Here is a 21,085-nt window from a genome sequence, read left to right as displayed (position 1 = left end):
AGTAACTTCCAGCTGGTAAGAAGTGATGAGCTGCTGGAAGCACTGACATCTCCAGCCATCCCAGCTAGATCCAGAAGAGGATGCCTGTTTACAGTTTAAACTGAAGGCAAGAGCTGGTGTAGCATATTCTAAAGAGAAGGGAGTTAAACGAACTGTTTGTATTTCTGACTGTTGCTATAATCAGTAATATTTATCCATATTTTAATTTAATATTTTCTGTTTTAATGCAATATTTTTACTACATTATAATAAATATATTAATGTGTGTTAATATCTGTGTGATTAGCAAAATTGATTATATAATAATTCATAGTAGTTTCATTTACATATTTTTTTCAAACAAGTGTAGCATGAGTAAATAATAATTTTGGGTGGTGTTTCTCCTTTTGTCATTACAGAATGCTGAGGCCTGGAACAATTTATCAACTGCGTATATCAGATTAAAACAAAAGTAAGTACTTAAAAGGATTAGAAGATACAGTTTCCAAAATAAATAATTTGGATTTCCTTTTTCTGACACTGACTTTTTTGTTCTCATAATGCGGTTAGTCTATTTATACTAATTCTCATCCCTTCGGTTCTCTCTCCCAGCTTGGACTGTCTGATGATACTTGTTTCATTTTTTCAGGAAGCTTCATAGACTTTATAAAAGTAGCAATTACTAAGCCTACCCTTTTCTTGTTATAAGTTTTAATTACGTAGTACAGATAGCCAGTGCAAGACATTCATATTGCAGTTGGAAACTAATTTGACTATGAAGTTAAAAGGATGTGTCCATTTTAAACAAACTATGTATTTAGACCTGTATCAATTCATACTTCATTAATCTCAGGAGATTTGAGGGAAAAACAGGCAGTTTATTTTTCATATCATGAAAGCAGATGGAGATCTACACACATAATAGCTTGCTTGTTCTTTTCCCTGCAAATTAGCCATTAATATAAGAAGCTTTGACCTAAATGGACTGCCCTTCTTATTTTTGTATCTCAGTTCAATGTAGTAAAAGATTCTTGAAAGAATACTTGAAAGAACTTAATATTTCAGAAGAATTTTCACATTATAACCTGTCCCCAAAGAATGAAATAATGGAAAAAAATGTATTTTTAAAAACCTTATTGATACAAAAAATTAGACTGTGTTTGAAAATCTGACATCAGTTTATGTGGTTATGCACTCAAGAGGCAAACCAAAAAGAAGACAAAGAATAGTAAGCTTACATGAAAGGGTAAACCAAAAAAAACACACCAAGGAAACAGGTAGCAACTAATATTGTAAATAAAATCAAGAGATGCTTAGATATGTTAATGGGAGCAGGAGGGAAGAAAAAAATGAAGGTTAGGATGACTACTTAAACTAAAAAGAGTAATAGAAATAAAGAGCTTGTTTTACCTTTCCAGCAGTTCCTTGTGTCTTCTGCACTGTCTTGAAGAGACTGCACAATTTAATTATCAAATCATATTGTGTCTCATTTATTAATTTCTCTGTAGCATCTTTAAGGTGATTATACATTTATTCAGAAATGACTCTCCTCATTTAAAGTTTCTTCCTCTTATCTATAACTGCTTGTGACAGATTCCTATTTCTTTTGCATAAAGTTCAAAAGGATATATTAAATGTGTCGTGGACTGGCTTATACTTGGTTCATGGAAGTATCTTTTCAAAATCACTTTTCCACCTATCCATCTACTATGGGGCTGAGAAACTACTGAGTGATTAGTTTCACTTTATCAATTTAATTTTATTGCTGTGAATCCGCTCTTGTGATTTAACACAATAAATGCATACAAAACTTGTAACCTATTTGATATCTTATCAAAAATAGTAAGGGGGGACAGCTTTTTGAGGTTTTCTCCACATGAATCACATGGGATAGGAATATGTGTACAGGAGATCTTAAGTCAGTATTATATGCTGATAGCTGAGCATGGCCTGCCTTTGCTGTAGAATAGCTACTTCAAACTAATTATTTTTGTAGTCACTTATATATAAAGACTGTGTGATTTAGTTTAACCCACTTTGAAAGCAATGGGTATCTGTTGCATCCTGAGTCTAAATCCCAGCTGAAGCAATGAACACACCTTCAGTATAATTTATTTTGGGGGCAGAGGAGTGATGAGAGTGGAAATTTTAATTTTGCATGCCTGCTAGCAAAACAAAAAAAAAGGAAAAATAGAAAAAAGGAAAAGAAAACAAGGTAATAAAGTTGACTGTTTTCTTGTACTCCCTCATCAAAATCAAGCTTTACTCCTGTCGGGCTTTGAAATCAGACCCACCCAAGAGCTGTACATATGGGTGAGGCTTAGTGCAGTCTCATACAGCAGACAAATATAAAATGCATAAGTCTTTGAAAAGTGTGCACAAACAACTTGCTGACACCCAAATGAAAGGACTTTTGTTGCTTTGGGAGTTAGTTTGTTTTTTAACAGTCCACAAGTTATGTGTATTCTAAAGGTCCTCAGGAAAAATTCGCTGTGATAAAACTAGACTCTACTGTTTAGTTTACTGGAAGAATTTCTCTGGACGTTAGAAGGTCTTTGAAATCTAGGAGATCTCCTATTGCTCAGACCAAACTGGGACTGCCCCCTCTGTCTTTTGGGTGGAAGATGCTGACTGCTAAGGCAGGATGACACACTGGTACCGCCTAGGGTGTCCTATTTGGTTATTCATTGGTTTAACTGTTACCCTGCTTAAGGATACTCCATCGTTAAGTGATTTACTACTTTATTAGCATAGCAACAGCAATGATTTGAGAAATAGATTTTACATCCTATGTCCTTGGTATCTTGTTTTCTTCTCCTGGTTCCGTCTGATCAGCACCCACCCTCCTGATAAGTTATTAACTTCTTTGAGAAGATTGTGGAGATCGTACAGGCTAATCCTGAAGATGCTGAAGAGCAGTTTTATAAGCAGTTGCTCCAGGTGATTAAACTGTGTCCATCAGCCAAAGTGTCTTCCAGCCTGTTAGAGAACTGTGGCGAATCCCAGCTTCCCTTGTAGCAAAATCTGCAGAGGAAGAAGCGGGCCTCTGTTCTTTTCTAATATAACAAGTCAAAACCTGGGACTAAAATCCCTTACTGACACAGTTAATAGGGGAGAAGACCCAACTGTTATTTGGTACGTTCACTCAGCAGTGGCAAGCATGAGAATGTGTATGAGAGGGAGAGAAAAGGGGAGTGAACATGGGAAAATCTGCCTGTGGACTATTCTGCCTTAGCTATTCCAAATGACCTGTTTTCTTTCAATAGTTTTATTCTCTCACTCAGCTCTATTCAGGTGCTTAGTAACTCTTTTTATACTCTGGGCTTAGATTGGCAGTTATTTATGGTTTTTTACTGACCCAGCCATTTCCAAGCTTTTAATGGACTGATCCAATAGTTAGATATTCCCTTTTCCTGGCTGAGATGTTTGCACTCTTGCACTCTCCTTTTTGAAGCTCAACCAGCAATTTCTTTGAGCTGTTTTTCTTTAGAGATAGCACTTTTAAGGACTTTTACTCAAGTAATAGAGCGAGCTGCAAATTTTAGTAAACCATCTTTATATGATATTTCTTAAGAAGAGATTTCTTATTATATGTCTCCCAAAAAGATTTTTACCAGCCTGAGAAAACTCTGTTTCAGGTTTTCATTTGAATAAATTTATTCCTTTGTGTTTTTTCCTTAACTTCATGACTCTCCAGCTGAGAGTAAGCTTCAGGCTCTTAAAGTCCTAAGAACCATATCATTCTGTATTTCTAGCAGAGCTTTTAGCTTTTGGCAGTATGTTTAAAGCTTTGGACAGTAGACAACTATAATTTACGAACTTAGATTTAAGATTGCATTAAGATCTCTTGCTCTTTCTGCCTCCTCTCTGGCAGCATTGGTTGCATGTCCTGCAGGAGGTCATACCTCTGTAAACTGGATGTCAGCTGCTTTCAGGTCATACATGTCATTTGGCCAAACTGTCTTAAGCTCCTTACCACCGAACACCATTACTTTTCTCCTTGGGAAAGGGCATGGGAAACAGCTGCCTACTGTGGATCCATGTGGACATATAAGGAAGATGGTTACTGACTTTACAGTAACTTTAGAGATTCTGCCCTGCCTTTATTCCACAACAAGCTCTCCTGGCACTATGTGACGGTTCACTGGGCAGCAGCATTGATAAAGGATCCTAACAGTGTTGGGACCAGTAAAGCTCCAGAAAATACCAATACAGATGGCATAAATATAATCAACTTTTGTTTACTTTATTATATTATTTTGCCAAAATACAGTTAGGAGAGCTAATACAGAGATTACCTGGAAACAGCCATAGTACAGTATACTGATTAGTGAACTGGTAGAAAGTAATTGCCAAGAGAGAAGAAAGTATCAGTATTGTAAATTATGAACCATAATTTTAAATTGCACTGTCTTCTAAAAAGATTTTTGAAATAGGCAGCTTTTTAGCTGATATAATACCAACTGTTTTTAATATACTTGTACAGAATCTTCATTTTCATTCTTCTTTTTTATTATTATTTAGAAACAAAGCATTTCAAACCCTTCAAGAAGCTCTCAAGTGCAACTATGAGCACTGGCAAATTTGGGAGAATTACCTTCTCACCAGTACAGATATTGGGGAGTTTTCAGAAGCAATTAAAGCTTATCACCGGCTCATGGACTTGAAAGAAAAGTACAAGGATACACAGGTGGGGAAGTTTTCATTTTAGGTTATTTTGTAGGTTCATTAAATTTTCTTAAGTTATCAGTAATGGTAGTACACATACCAATGAAAGCTATGTAGGCAAGCCGTTTAACTTTTTGAGATTTGAACTATGAGACTAAATATTTTAAATGGATAAAAAGCAAAACCTTGCATCCAGATTGCCTCATACTTTGTGGAAGGACAAATATGAACCTTGTTGTTTTAAGGTCTATTCTTAAATAAAACACAGTGCATAATCCCATCTTTCCACATGTTCCTGCATATCTCAGTATCAGAAAAAATAAATTATTTTGTGTCTTATAGCTCCAGTGAAGGTAAGCCTTTCCCATATGTCTGAAAATTCCACAAATGAGTCTTTGAAAATGAGTTATGTTTCATGGGCTGAACACAGTAAAGTGAGAACATTGATTCTGAATAATCTGGAACAAAGGAAAATAAAGGAGATATTTTGCTCCGCCGTAGTTCAGTTAAGTTCAGTTAATTTCTGTGTTTGTAAATGTAGCTGTGGATAAAATCCAGAGAACCTACTTTAACAGCTTCAACTGAGATGTTACCTTACCTAAAATTAGGTCCTGATCCAGTCAGGCTAATTGAAAGATACTTGTTGGTTTTGTGCATTTAGTGAAAATAGCTGGATGAATCTGAAAGGCAAGCCAAAGAATCCTTTATGCAGAGCAGTGAAACATCTCCAAAAGCCTTTGCAAAATTCATGGATCTGGTTGAGCTGCTTATGAGCTCTTAGGAAGGTTATCTGTAGTACCATGGTAAGAGCACCCACCTGCAGCTGATCATTGATTCAAGGTGTATAAGTTCCTTTTTAAAAAAAAAAATTTATCTCATAAAATGATTAAAAGTAACTTTTCTGGATCTTGGGAGATTAAGTTAACTGATAAGGAGATTAAACAGATAGAATTGCATATGGTTGTGTAAACATCTTGTTCTTGGATTTTTTTTAAACCTTTTTCAGATTACTTTTAATAACAAATTATACATGAGTACACTACTAACAGCTGCTATAAACCCTCCATGAACAGGATAGCATTCTGCGTGAATAAAATCCTTCAGTGTTGATATGGCTGAACATTAAAAGGCCTCCCTTAAACTTGCTTTGCGCTAAGTGTCTATGGAAAACATAGTCCTCTATGGTAGTCTCTGTGGTAAAGATTAGTGTGTTTGGCACCTATAAGATTGTTGTACCAGAGGACCTGTGTTTGTTTGTGGTACCTCTTGTAGTTCGTTGGCTTTTTTTATGTTTTTCTTAATTGCTAATTTAAACAGTATTTTTAGAGGTAGTCCACTGTTACTCATAGTATTACTTTAATCAGATTGATAGCTGACCAGGAATAGAATTTGCTCCATTTATGTGTCATTTTACATATTTTGAGATAATATATACCGCTTTTAAAGCGTGCTTTGTCAAATTTTGTGTAAGGTAGTCAATTAAAAAGTTTGGGGATATTGTTTCAGCTAAATTTCTATTTTTGTTGTGTGATTCTCTTTCTGTCTTGTTCCTATATAGCTTTTAAGAATACATTATCAATTTTACATTCCACAAGTGTAGATATGTATTTAATATTTTTTAATTGCATCTCAACTTTAACTTTGTTTTCTGTTATGTAAAGTGCTTTCTGGGTTTCATCATAACTTCTAATACCATTTGCTCAGTAGGACAATTTTTCTATTTGGCTAAGAGCCGACCTCAGAGCCCGATTAAAGAATTTCAAAAAGACTTTAATCGATAGTCTTATGAGGAAAAGAAGAATACTCCCCTAGGAAGAAAAAAGGCATATAAAACTAAAAGCTTCAGCTGAGGTTCTTTACAAAGCTCACTATTAATTTCTGAGCTTCTCCTATTTGCCAGTTAACCTGTTTTAAATGGGGATACTGTGGCCCTCTTGTGCAATTATAATTTAACTAAGTATGATCATGGGTAAGCAGAAACATACATCTCTCTTTCCATGCAACACTGTATGATCTTCCTTCAGGTTATATTTAGTAGCTGCAGTCACCATAGGTTTAGTTTATGGATTACCAAGCTTGATGACATAGTGGCAAGAGAGACTGTAGGAATTTAAAAATCCAGAAGAATAAATATGCATAGTACTGGAAGAAACTGGCTGAATCATTGATTCCAGTTCTTTTTGAAAACTGAAAATTAGCCTAGGACCTTCACATACTAATCACTTCTTGCACAGTAATTATTACAAGATTCCCCTTGGGAGACCGAATGCATCAAATAACAGCGTGCAATTGATTATGTGATTTGCAATGTCCCTGGTTAATGTAATTACATGAGATTTTTATTTCAGCATAGTATCCAGTCATATTTTTAAATCATCATTAAGGTATTCATATCTTCATCTGTACTTTGTTAGGTCATTGCTGTCTTTTTTATTCCAGACTTTAGAGTACAGAATGCAGTTTTGGGAAACTTTGCTTCAGAGCTATTCTAGTTATTTAATGATGTCATTCTTGTGGCAAAAGTTCTGAGATCAAGATATCATGAGGCTGAATATATGTATATACAGATTCTGCAGACAGAATTTAAAAAGTGAAATATTTTAGTTATTTTCATATATAAAATAAACAGCTGTGCATTTAAATCACATGACATGATTTAAATGTCATTAAGTGATACATGCAATTATATGCTCCTTCATTTTAGTGTTGTTATTAAATGGCTATGTTTTTAAAAGTTCACTGTCTTACCTTTTTGTATAAGAAAGCTTTTTTTCCTGCACAGGTGCTAAGTCCTCAGAGTTTTATTATAAGAATGTTTACTTTTTCAACATCAAAACTTCGGTGTGTTAATGTGAGAGCAGTATTTAGACACAATCTTGATGATGTTACTCAGATTGTAACATTACTATAGACAAGAAAGACATTGGCTCTTTTTCTTGTCTGTCCTGACTATTAGGTGGTTGCAACAAAATGAAAACATTTTGGAAAGTAATTGGCTAACTTTATAAATGAGCTATGATAGAATAAAAAATTACAAGCAAGGAAGTACTTTCAAAAATTCTAACTTCCTAGTAGTCCCTTTAAATATTATATGCATGCATTCTCAACTTCCTTCATTGCAAGTTTTTAAAATTTTTCCAATTTCCATATTCCTTTTTATTGCCATGAACTTACTGAGAAATATACATTGAAAACCTTTAATACAGATGTTATGCAATAAAGCGTAAAGGCTCATTGAATTACCTGTAGCAACTGGCAAGTTTTGATAGTTGCAGCTTTTAGTTTCAGCTAATAGATCAGTCACGGGTCACTTAAAGGACTGGAGGAGAAAACCTTAACTGGTGTAATGTCAGTTTAGACTCTAAATTATTAGTCTGAGGCTATAAATATACCTAAGAGATTTCTGCAACTGCTAATCACGCAACTTTGCACCACATGCATGCTCTTGGAGGCAAGCAATCTTTTTTACTTGTAATGTTACTGCTCTGAGAATAACAAAGGTTATTTTGTGGGTGGAAAAGGCGTTTTGCTACGTTGCTTTCAGAAACCAGATCTTTATCCTGTTACTGTCAATAAATATGAATTCAAAAGTATGGACAAATGTTTCCTCTCTGCAATTCTGTATTTTCTAGAATCTAATATAAAGGCTTTCTGTTACCCTTTCCCTTGTGTATTATCCTCATTTCAGTGGTTCATATTGCCAGGCTGTTTGTAATAAAAGGTTGCAAGGTATTCCAAAGTGATTTTGAGGATAAGAGAGTAGGACCTTCAGGAAGCCTCTTTCTTGTAAGCAGCTCACTACTGCCAATTGTCTTTAATATAAACTTTAATTTGGGAAGGGTATAGGGAGATCTCCCAGACTGCAGATATGACATTTTAGACCTGGTATCTGAGGATTCTTTTCTTACATGAGCTCTCTCAAGTTTGATTAGCATTCGTGAAGCTTTTAAAAATGTTTTGGCCAAGTGAGTGTTTGTGAGAACAGCAACTGTGGAACGAGATTAACTGAGAGCAATCAAGACATTTAAAAGTGGTTCAGTTTGTTTCTGTCCAAGGTTTTGTTGCTTGGTGGGCTTTGTTTAGGTTTTAGTAAACGCACATTATTCACAAAAGCAAAGGAGGAGGAAGAATGCAGATGACGTGACATGTTAAACACACAAATTCTCTTCACAGTGGTCATATGGGGCACAGTTCATTAGAAGAGGCATAAAGAAAAACTACAGTTTGCATGGGATACTGGGCAATAGAGCTTTGATTTAATACATTAGTTTAGTATATACGGCAATTTAACTTCTCTCAAAGAACTGAATTAAAGCTTAACACTTAAAGCAATGCTCTAATTATGGAAAGCTCAGTTAGACTGCTCATACTTTTTGATGATTAGTACAATTCACGTACAATTCTAAGTGGCATTATTTAACAACTTGGCTACAGCCAAGTAGCGTTAATGTTTCATTAGTATTTAATGGACCATTTAATCCAGGCTTTCACACTGGTTTTATTTTAACTGCTGTAATGCTAATGCTTTAGATGATGAATTATGAAAAAAAAAAAGGGGGGGGGGAGCTAGATTGTGATGAAAGTGTAAGCAAAGCCTGAACTTTATGGGAATAAAGGTTATTTTTCAGTAGCTAAATTCTACTGACTGAGGAAACTTTTCATGTGCAGATAAAATATCAGCTGTAAAACTCCTAAGAGCTACAGGTGATATTCACCTGAACTAACTTTTAGGACTTTGAGATGCAATTTTCTTACTGTCAACTGAGAAACTGACTGAGAAGTCACACATACATATATGGAATCCCCAAGATCACTTTTAGTTCCTTTTCAGAATATAACGTATTTTAATGTGTCTTCATTCACCTATTTTATAAAGTTTAGAATGATGCCATAGTAATGGAAATACCAATGCTTGCTGGTGTTTTTGTAGCAAATAATTATAGAATTACTTTTTTATTTCCTAATGCTGGGTTTTAATCCCTTAATTTACAAAACATGAATGCAGTATGAATTTCAGAACTTGTGGACTAGTAACAGTTGATCATGTTTTCCATCATGCTGAGTGAAAAGCTGAGCCTTTTAATAGAAAGGAAAGGAAAAAACAGCCTGCTCTGTCATATTCTTTTATAAAAGATGTACTCTAAGTTTTGGGGGGGGTTGTTTGTTTGTTTAGCTAGTATTTAAATGTTTCTGCTACAACGGTTTCATACGAATTCTGAAGAGAAACTGGGGGCAAGTAATTTTTTCATTTTTATTCTTCTGTTAGTCACATAGATTTACTTCACAACACCATCAGCCATTCTGATTTAATTGTTATTAGCCAAGGGTTTACCATGTTTGGTAGAACTCAGTAAACGGTTCTTGGGATGTATGGTAATTGAGTTATTCTGTAGGAGAAAAGTTATATTAGGATCATGATGTATCACAAATACTAAACTTTATACATTTTTATTTTAATTGTAATATGCTGTGATAGTGTAATAACTTTTGAATTATTTTCTGCCATCAAGCTGCAACTTGGCTTGTGAGAATGCACCTGTGTCCTACTTTTATTAGAATAGTGGTGGTTTTGGGGTATTCACAAATCATCTTTGAAATCATTTTTTTATTACTGTCTTGGTATTAATATTGCTATTAATGCAATTTCATTGAAAATATTAATATCACATGGACAAAAATGTTGAAGTTGAGTATTAAGGTTGCCAAACCACAGTCTCACAAGTTAGAAAGTACCAGCATGAAGGCTGCTTATACAACTTTTATTTGCCTATCTTGAATGCTTGCTGTACGAGACTATGATTTTGTTTTATCATCAGTCTCCCTTTCTCATGCACTACACAGGACAGGTAGTTCTCACTTAATAAGCCACAGCCAATATGGATTTTATTCTAATTCACCCTATGTTCCCATGTCTTAATCCATCTACATTTGCTATTTCTTATTTTACTGATAAGGAACTAAGGCACAATGAAACTGTCTTCCAATTCTGAGTGTCCAGTTTGAAGTCTTGAAGACATGAAGATTTGTGGTGGTGCTGGTTTGGGGTTTTTTTGTTTTGTTTTGTTTTTTCCTGGGGCACTTGGCATTATGTAGCATTTCATATATGCACAGCATAACTCCCATCGAGTTCCCCAGCAACTGTAAGTGCTCAGCATTTCTGCGGGTCAGATCCCACATTCTCAAGTCAGTGGCTCAGAAAATAAGGCTATTGAATGAGTACTTGTAAAAAGTTTGATTTAAGTGACTTGACTAGTCATTCATCACGACTGCATTAAATACAGAATTTTCCAGAGCAGTATTCAGTTGCCTCCCAGTTTCCCATCTCACACACTACACATCTTTCAATTTCTGCAGTTAATGAAATAGAGGTCCTGTAAACACCAGTGTCTTCCATTGCCTAAATGTAATCAAGTACCAGCTGTATACTGACTTTTTTTTTTATGAGCAGATTATAAAGTGAAAATACCATCATGACACTGCCACAATTTCCTGTTATCTTTCTGCAGTCTCTTTCACACTCGCCTGCCAGGCTAACTCATCATTTCCTTCTTAGCTCTTATCTTCACCTACCATAGAATCTTTTGGATGAGTTTTAAATGTGTTGAATCATTTCCCTAATAATGTATTTCTCTGTAAATTCTATATTTGTCATATGGTATTACATTTGTATTTTACTGAATCATTGATAGCAAATATTACAGATATCAAGATGCTCATTTTACTAACTGATGTTGATTTGAGTTGAAATAAAAGCTCTTTGCTGCTGCTTTTGCAAGGTGCTGGCTATTCTGGTCAGGGCCGTAGTGGATGGAATGGCCGATCGGGCTGGAGAAGTGGCAAGCAGATTGAAGGGGAAGTTGCAAGAGCTCTTGGGCAGAGTGACTGCACGAGTGACAAACGATGGGGAGATCTGGAGACTTTATGCCCGACTCTATGGAAATGGGCAGAATGATAGTGGTGAAGATATTGAAAAGGTAAATATGTTGTGAAGTTTAAGTTTTTGTGGATACAAGCTTATGGTAGAAGCCTTCTGTTTTCTAATGAACTAAGTACTGTAGTAAGACAGGCATGCTTCTCTTCCAGACATGTTTTGCTTTAGTGTTTGTATATGCTTAACTTCTGCTGTTCATGTTTCCGCAGCACACAAATATTTTTATTAGCTAACAGGAGCAAGATGTTTCATATCAGTTTTTGTGTGTGTGTTTTTTTAAATACACATCTCATCAGTATTTCATTTTAAAATATTCTATCACAGCACATGATTATTGCCTTTGATTCCTATTCAGAAAATTTTCTTGGCAACGATCTAATGGCTATGGGGGGGTTGTTTATTTAATAGCAATTTTTGATCCTGGTGAAAACATATAGTACTTTTTGGAAAAAAAGTGGCTTCCTGGATCATAATGGCATGATCCAGTGGCATCATAAGCCACCTGAATTCTTCTTTGGAACCACCAAGGGGAAATGCATGTTATGATAGTCAGTATCTGAGTTAGACTTCCCAGAGTAAGAGTGCTTTGTCCTTATTTAGGTTAAAATGGAATTACCATTGTCATTTAATTCTTAATCTGTTAAAGTGTTGGTTCCTGTTTACCTACCTCTGTTTTAGCTACATTAACTTTCTTCTCTGGTTCCTATCACTTCCCTGGTAATTGAGATGATTGCATTTCTAAAATAAACACTCTATGCTGAGAGAGTTTAGTTTGTTGTATGCTGGAGTGTGCTTTGCGTTTGGTGTTAAATTTCCAAAATTCAAATAACCTTGCACACTCCAAAAATACTTATGAGTTATCAGATCTTCTCTGAAGCTGAAAATACACAAGGTCAGCATTTGGTATGCGTTTCCTAATGGGAGGTATGCCTTTGGTTGGGGCAGAAATGTCACTCGGGAGGATTGCTTGTCACTTGATATCAGGCATATTATGCAGATGGCTGGGCCTACAAATTGTATGCCTGTGGGGTTAAACTTATAGTTATTTGGCCCTTCCTCATTGTCCTCCTCTTCCTGCTCTATGAAATGCCTCATTTAGCCCTTGCCAGCCTCCATTATGCCTCCAGTTCATCCTTCCTTTCTTCCCTATTTTTCTTTACAGCTGAACAATAAAAAGGATTTGACCTATTTAGAATTCAGAAATACAGATATTGCAATATCCTGTAATATATCCTCAAATTCTTACTCAGACATGCAGAGCAGCAGAGGCCCTGTCTATACTATAAATGTAATCATTTCAGAATCTGGTTACATCAGTGTTTTTCACTAACCCAGTTAAAAACATGGTTTCAATTTACAGAGTAGACAGGGTTTCAACTGCGTTTCCTAATCAGACGGGTTATGGAACACTGTTATGGTCTAGCCTGCCCTGCAAAATGGAATGATGTTTATAAATGACTTACGGGATGCTTGTGTATGTATCTTTGTATCTTGGTGCTACCACAGTGATAGATCATGAAAGAGCAAAATTGTCTACAGCCACAGCATAAATGAATTTACTGTATCAAAATTAGTTTTCAGCCCACAGAATACTCATTGGTAGCTTTTCTGATATCGTATTATAAAGTAAAAAGTTCTAAAAACTGAATATTTAGTGGCTTCACTGCCACAAGCTTTATCTTGTGTCAGACATATAATTATCTGTAGAAAATTCTGAGCTGTATGATTGCAGTTTTCAGCCCACATTTACTGTGCAAAAGGTGAATTCTGAAAGGGTAATATTTACTATTTTGTGGCGTGGTAGAACAAAAAGATGGGAAAAGATCTACCATATGTCCATCCTTACCAATGCAGGGGTTGACTTCTGTTATATAATGTAATACCTTATTTAGTGCAGATTTAATTATATTTAGCCAATATTGTTTCTAGCACTTCATTTGAAAGAACAACCTTGTATGCCTGGCAGTTGTAAAGGGGATTTTCTTCGCCTTCCTGCTCTTCAGTCATATCTGATGCCCTGAATCGCTGGGGCCTATAGCTACAGTTCACCACAGTCCCTCGTAAATTGAGTCAAAGTCAAATAAGGAAACACCAGTTAGTGTGAATCTGTTGGAGCACTGCAGAAAGAAGCACCTATAGCTGCCTCCCCCCTTTCCGCCCTTTAGCCTGGCGTATACTAGCTCTTACAGCCTTATGTATCCAACCCGCCACCTTGCTGAGTACTTCATTCTTTCCTATGTTGGACCCAGTCCACTGCTCTCCCACTTAGGAATCTTTCCAACCTACAAGTTTCCTACTGATCCATACCCAGGCAGCAGTCTGTGAAACCCTTCTGTTCCTTAAAATTTCCCCACCTCATAACTGTTTCCTTCCAGGATAGATCCAGGTTCCTGAAGTGCAAACAAACAACCCACAAGGCTTTGAAATCTTTCCTCCCCCACCTGACATCTGTCAGCAAAACCCTCTAATTTGCTGCTCTGACTCAGACGTGTGCAGATTAAAATCAGACTGCTGTAAAAACTGTCATTCCTTCTCTTGGAAGCTCTTTCCCCGGCTGCCCAGAGCTACTGCCAGTTATAACCTAAGTTATTATGAAAAAAAATTATTTGGTCTGGTTGGACTTAATACACCTCACTGCGATTTACAGTGGTTCAGCAGCATGAGCAGTTCAATCACCCATGCAATAGTGATTGGCACTCCAGTGCAAGGGAGAGGAGATGCTTCTGGGGGATAACCTCCAGATTTAACCCATCTTTCTTCATGAATCAGAGGTCTTTGTTGTGCTTATGTACATGTACTGCACCGAAAGCTTTTTCTTCCGTTCTGTAATACTTGCACTCTTTGAAAAGATAATTGAAGAGTTGTCATTGAACCAAGTCGTGTAACTTTTCACATATATTTATGTTTAGGATTTCTGGTGCCGTAGAAAGAAAACAAAACTAGGAAGGAATAGTTAGTTTCTGCATCTTAAATTTCTTTCTCCTATGGAGTTTTGTGCTTTGGTTTAGTTAGATAGCTGAACTTTTATGGAATAAGTTTATGGATTTTATGATATAACTTTTTAGATTTATATGCACATCCTGTATATTTATCCTTTTGGATTAGTTTGGTGTCCTAGCTTGTATTTATAACCTCCTTAAATATCTAATATAATAGTTAATTTCTTTCATGTACTGTTTATTTCCTCTTCTGGCTAATGGAGTACTAATTCTAGTACTGCCTCACTAGATATTTTTTTAATTCTTTTTTTCAGTCTATGTTTTTCATTGTTTTCTTTCCATTCATCTGTTTTGTTAAGAAAAGAAGTTACAGTAAAAAGATGGGAGTTAACAGATTTTTTTTCCTTACTGTCCTTATACCAGAAGAAAACAAATGCTTTCCTTTACCTTCCATGCTCCTTCCTGCTTCTTGTTATGATTTTTTTTCTTAACAGAACCCTCCTTCCATATTGTTTACATTTATCTTCTCTATTTTTCCTGTTCCATGCTGAGTAGTAGTGCGGTATGGCAACTAATAGATCTGTCTGTGAAATGCATTATTGGCTAAAATACACATATATATAGCGAGACAGCTTTGATGTATTCAGTTATACATTTGTTAGGTACAAAATTACTGTTCAAAGTGTCAGTACAAGCATTTTTCCTTTTTCATGTGCATTTAATTATGATGACCTGGCAAACATGGGTCACATCCATCAGTCTAGACAGAATTTTAAAAAATAAAGATTGCCTTTAGATACATGTTACTTTATATGCCTGTCATACTTGAGTTGTAATATTGGTGAAGAACATCTGTGTTGCAGCTGGTGCCTACACTTGCAGAGAAGGAAACTGCTCCAACTCCCAGAAAAGCTAGCATAGCAAAGATCCATTCATTTGTTTTGATAGAGCATTAATTTCATAGCTACTTAAAGCCAAACCAGGCTTCTGGTTTGTTTACACACATACTGATTATATTTTCCTCCTTGCAGTCACTGCAGTATCTCACTAAGGCACATAAATGTGAAATTCAATCAAGCGATTGGGAGAAAGATGTTTCGTCTTTTAAGGAGGTGGTGAAAGGAGCCATAGAGATTGCGCATGGTATGTTCTGCCTAAAAATAACTTATATTATTCAGGAAAAGTGTAGAAAATATTTAATGAGCTTAGTAACAAAATAATCTTACGTCTTATCCATTATATTTATTCCTGCTACTGGGAGTCCTCTAACATAAAGCACAGTCCTGACAGTGCATATGAGAATATACTTGGAGTGGGGCAGAACTTGTGTTCTATGAGTCAGCAAACATTGTGAATGGTAAGCGTCTGATTGATTCCATGTCCACCAAAGCATTTAATGGTCCAGGAATCTTTTAGTGTAAATAAAAATGTACCAGTGGTTCATTTCAATCTTCAAACAGTCACATAACAATTTTGCTTGACCATACCATTCCAACATCTCAAGTACAGTGGTGTGTATGTTTTATGGGTAGGAGGTGGACAGAACTTAGACTCAGTATGAGTAATGACTCTGCAAGAAGGATACTTTTAGCTTGGTTTTTAGAGTGGTCTTCTCAATATTACCTAGGATTCTTTTCATGAATTTCTTTTTGGAATATTGCATTCAAAAGTTATGTATGGGAAGGTATCAGAGTTCTATTTAAATGTTGTTTAAAAGATTATTGTGACAGAGGTAATGCTTTTTTGTTTTGGTGTCCTTTTCTTCTGTGTTTGGATTCTAGTGTCTATAAAGTGCAGTAAAAACAAGTCTAATCATCAGGAAGCTTTGCAGATACTTTCTTCAGCTCGGCTGAACTTACGCGGTTTGTCATCCAAAGCAAAGGTAGGAATGTTTGAGAGAAATATCTTTATTCTGTTGCCAGAACCCATTTCTTTGGTTTAAGTCTTTTATAGATAAAATAATATTAACCTGTCCCATTGCATCATCAGGGAGGTGTTCATCTCTGCACTATTAAGGATTCCAGTTTTAAGGAGACTTATTTTCCTTCCTCCTCCAAGGCTTTGACTGAACTAAAACTACCACCCTATCCTAGGGTAACTCCAATGCTAACTCTTAGTCTAAATGAGAATTTTACTTAGCATAAGACAAACAGATTCAAACGTTTAGAAGAAATCAGTCATTTCAAAGATCTTTTCCTTGTGTGAGTAATCATGAGGGGAGCAGGGATAGTCTGAAGAGGAATGGATGTAAACCTGCAGAAAGGATAAAGTCTGTTAGGACTACTTTGCATCACTTTAAATTGTTTTATAAATGGAGTTATTTATTAAAACAGCAAACTCCTTTTTGGTAACGTTTCCATGGATAGCCTACCGATTCAGATATCAATTCTTTGGAAATTTTCATGGAATTACATGTTTGGTTTTCAGATTTCTAGTTTGCATATCCATGTAAAGCAAGGTACCCAAACAGCCCGAGGCTGTTCCTGCACCATTATTATCCTAACTTTATCCTCCACCTTACAACATGAGACACAGCCATTGTTTAACTGAGGACTGATCTGGAATACATTTTTGTTCAAAATACACTTAATGTCTTTAAGAAGTATTCTTCCTGTGCTGGGGGGGTGGGGGGTGGGTTAGTAAATGTGAATTACAGAGCATAAGTTTTATAACATGTGTGCTTGTGTTACAGTGTTGATCTATCATCAGTGTGCTAAACTTGGCTCAGCTCTTTAAGTCCTATAATTTTTAGGATAAGGGCCTAGGAAAGTTGTTTAAGCAGACACAAGCTGGCTCTATAGCTAACTGTGCTTGTTAGATACTGACATACATAACTCTTAGGAATGCTGGGGAAAAAATCACAACTTGTGTGTTCTGTTGTGATTCACAAAATGTGAATTTAAAAAAAATGTCTGTAGACTGAGTATGACAGTAGAGGAGGTAAGACTACTTGGCATAAATGTTATAAACACAAATACAGGTGGTTTAAATTATGCTAGATAGTGCAGTCGCTGAAAATACTAAGAATAAGCGAGTCTAGCAAAATGTATTCTTAACTCCTGAAGGCAGTAATTAAATGAACTTATTTTTGGCAGATAATGGTGTCTCTAAGTTTTATGGCATTTCTGAGAAAAGTGACATGTTAGAGATAAAGCTATTGGAGTGACCTAATTATTTTTTTCATACATTCCAATATGCTATCTTATTTTTAATTTGAAATCATATTGTATTTCCAGAGTGTGTGCCTTTTGGTTTAAAAACCTCAATTGTCGTCTGTAAGATACTATGCACAAATAGTTTAGCACTATTTATGTCTGTTCAAACTTGACTCCTTTTGCTGCCTGAGTCAATATTAGTGGGTGTTTTTTTTCTTTTTTCTTTTAACAAAAGGAAGAGCACTTAAAAAAAAAAAGTGTTAAGAGCAGACTCAGTAGTTAAGATTTCAGAAGGAATAAAGGAACAGTGAAAGTAACTTTCAAAAGATAAAATTCCAAAGCTTCCTAGTCAGGACATTCAATAGGAATAAATCAGTAGTTTTTGGACAAGTGAAGCAACGTTACTCCTCAGGCTTTACTGGGATCTCTGTCTGTGGCTCCCAGTTCTTGGGTCATGCCAGACTCGTGATGCGGCCAGACCCTGCCTAGGACTGCAGAAATGTAGAAAATGTATTGTTAATGGGCATTACATTATGCATAGAGCTTTCTGGGCAGTCGTATGCTCTGGCAAGTAGCATAGTGAACTCTCTTCTGCTCCTTAACCCCATTCAGATCTGACGGGTGGGCTCTGAACAGGAGAAGGGTCCTGAAGCTGGGTCATAAATGCCCAAAATGTGGGTACTGTGGTGGGGAAACATAAGGCACAAGCCCAAAGAATGATGGTGCATGAAACTTGCCCAGTCTGCATCTAGTTGAAAAGAACTCTTTAACTGTGTGGGAAAAAAAAATAGTAATGAGCAAATAATTATATCATCTTGATTTATTTAGCTGTCTTAGCCAGAAAGAACCAAACTTTTCTGTCACATTCCCAGTGTGAGTTTGTTGGGCTGAGAGTCAGAAGAGACTTTGTACTGGTTGAAGGAACATGTTCCTATTTTTGTGAAAGATGTTCCTTTGTTCAGTGACAACCCTGTTATGAAACACACAGAAGACCTTTTTTAAGGCCTTTTAAGTACGTTTTTGTTTATATACGTATCTGTATTGTGCCATTATGTTTTGATGATATAATGAAGACAGATGTACTCCAGAGCAACTTTTTTCTTCTGGGTAAGTTTTCATCTCTAAACGTAGGCTTTTTGTTTGTGTCAAATGAAGTATGAATCGCTCTCTGTTTAGATAATAAAGGGGAAACATATGTCTGGATCCCCCCTCCCCTGTTTATGTAGAGTGGCACCTCGCACAGCCTTGCTATTACGTGAGTCAAAAGACAGAATCTGGCCTTCCAAAAGCAACATGTTCTGGTGCAGCATGCCCAAAGTAACAATTTGGTAGCGAAGCTCCGGTCAGACCTTGTGTATCTCAAGACTTTAGACAAGTTATTTACGCTTCCTCTTCCTTGGTTTCCCTGTTAATATGTTAAGATTACGATTGCTCATGAGTTAGCTCTTTTGTGGTTTTGTTAATGTCTTTACAAACTATTTTTATCTCTCTGTAGCGTTTAGTTTTCTTGTACATGAGTTAATTACACGCAGATGCATTTCTCCACCCACCCACGTCTTGACATCAAAAATTAAAACATGTTTATTTGAGGTTTTGGAGAAAATGACACAATATAATATGACACTGGGAATCCATAACCATCAAAACTCAGAACTAGTACTTAATTAGCAGGTGGGTTTGCAAACTGCAGTGACAGTCAGTGAGATGCTGTTCTAGTTTGAGTTTCATGGTAAAGTCCTTAGCTTTTGATGGGAGCAGAAGTGGGAGTTAGGTAGTCAGGTCAGAGTAGAAACCCAACTTCCATGGGATTGTTCAGCCCTTTCTGACAGAAGAACATGAGGTACGTGGCACGGGCTGATGGCCATTCGTAAGTGCATCTGTTTACTAACCACAAAATGGTCTTTTTAAGGAGATCATGGATGCCAGAAATAGCATGAAAGATGCTGATACGAAAGCTATGGTAGTGGTGATGAGTTTCTTGAATTTCTCTACATTGAAACACAGGAACTGTAAGTATGGTTTAAAATAATGTATTTGTTTTTGTTATGCAGCAACTTTTTGTAGATGTAACAAGTAGTGAGGTTTCCAGTGAGATAGCTGATGAAGTGACAACTATGGACAACTTGATTGCTGAACTTCAGGAACTGAGCAACCAACTGAGAAATCAGTGCTGAAATACAGACCAGATTTCATGGGAGGAAGACCATAATGACGTGTTTCATTTGCTGCAGGTTTGCTGATGAAATGGTAACAGTTCCACCGCAGCAACACTCTCAATAAACTTTTTTCTGTACAATGCTGTTCTCGTGGTCAGCTTTCTTCAGGTTTTAGTCTGCTTTTTCAGATTCTTATCTGCTCTTGCCGTCTTAAAATTGTGTGTCTGCTTCCTCGGGCCCAGATTTTCTGGAATAAAGCTAGCTGCGTTTATAAAGCAGTCACTGAGGATTAGTTCTGCCTGAGTGCATTACGCAGGCGGTGCCAGGCGTTGCACACGGGGAGCAGGAGGAGCCTCAGGGCTGGAGGAGGGCAGGAGGCGCGGTGGGAGGTCAGAGCTGCACCCTGCCTGGGGCCCCGGCCAATCACAGCGCATGCCCTCCCCGGCTGACCAGTCACACCCTTACCAGTGAGCTGCGTGGCCAATCAGAGGGCGTGTCTCTCTGCTGCTGGCCAATGAGAGGAGCTGTGAGGCTGGCGGGTGAGTGGCAGGAGGCTGTGGTGAGGCCCTGGCAGCACTCGCCTGAGGTCTTGAAGTACAGTCAAAGTGGCAGGGTGTTTGCAGCGTTAGGGCTTACTAGGACTTACTGCTTACAACAATATTATTTTACTCAAAAATATATAACTTGGGTCCCATGCACAGTAGAGCAGGACTTCATTTGGGGCTTTTACAGGCATGGGGATTCACTTCCGCTGAGGCAGCAGTAAAACTGAAGTCTAGTCTAAAATACTTATATTTGACTAGACTTGAATAGCTTTTTTTCATCTAGATTACATTGCATTGTTTAATTTTTAAGCATCTTCCTTACATTTTTTTCTTAAATTGATTCCCTCCCCCCCCCCCCCCCGTTTTTTTTTTGTTTTTCAGAAACCTATGCAAACTAGTTTCCTCACACATCATGATTTTGGCTCTTTCTCCCATATAAAAATGATGCAGTCTCCAAAAATGTAGTTATATCTATTCTGCATATACACACACTGTATGTAGTATGGTCATTAAAACTATATAGTTACTATATGGCAAGAGTCTTGTCCCTGAAGAGAGAATCAGAAAGCAAAAGGAAACCAAAAAGCATTAGTTAATTGGGTTTGAAGCAAAGGTAACAGTGTGTATTTTAGTCTGAGGAGGGGAGACCATCTTGGCATCTTTAGCTATCCTTCTAAAGCTTTTTAGAATGGAAAATAAATTATTTCTTGGC

General features: G+C 36.6%; 1 protein-coding gene across 1 annotated transcript in view; it reads left to right on the top strand.

The window, feature by feature from the left end:
• The window catches only part of TTC27 (tetratricopeptide repeat domain 27), a 145,042-nt gene extending 125,074 nt beyond the window's left edge, over positions 1 to 19,968 (top strand). The window contains exons 15-20 of the mRNA XM_067293266.1: positions 399 to 451; positions 4,504 to 4,669; positions 11,424 to 11,621; positions 15,549 to 15,660; positions 16,299 to 16,399; positions 19,724 to 19,968. Coding sequence (XP_067149367.1) covers positions 399 to 451; positions 4,504 to 4,669; positions 11,424 to 11,621; positions 15,549 to 15,660; positions 16,299 to 16,399; positions 19,724 to 19,846 — 753 coding nt within the window. The 3' untranslated portion in view covers positions 19,847 to 19,968. The remainder of the gene's footprint in view (positions 1 to 398; positions 452 to 4,503; positions 4,670 to 11,423; positions 11,622 to 15,548; positions 15,661 to 16,298; positions 16,400 to 19,723) is intronic.
• Positions 19,969 to 21,085: the final 1,117 nt, after the last annotated feature.

Source organism: Apteryx mantelli, chromosome 3, assembly GCF_036417845.1.
Source record: "Apteryx mantelli isolate bAptMan1 chromosome 3, bAptMan1.hap1, whole genome shotgun sequence".
NCBI classification, from domain to species: Eukaryota; Metazoa; Chordata; class Aves; order Apterygiformes; family Apterygidae; genus Apteryx; species Apteryx mantelli.
The sequence above is the reverse complement of the archived record's forward strand: the minus strand, read 5'-3'. Positions and strand labels throughout refer to the sequence as shown.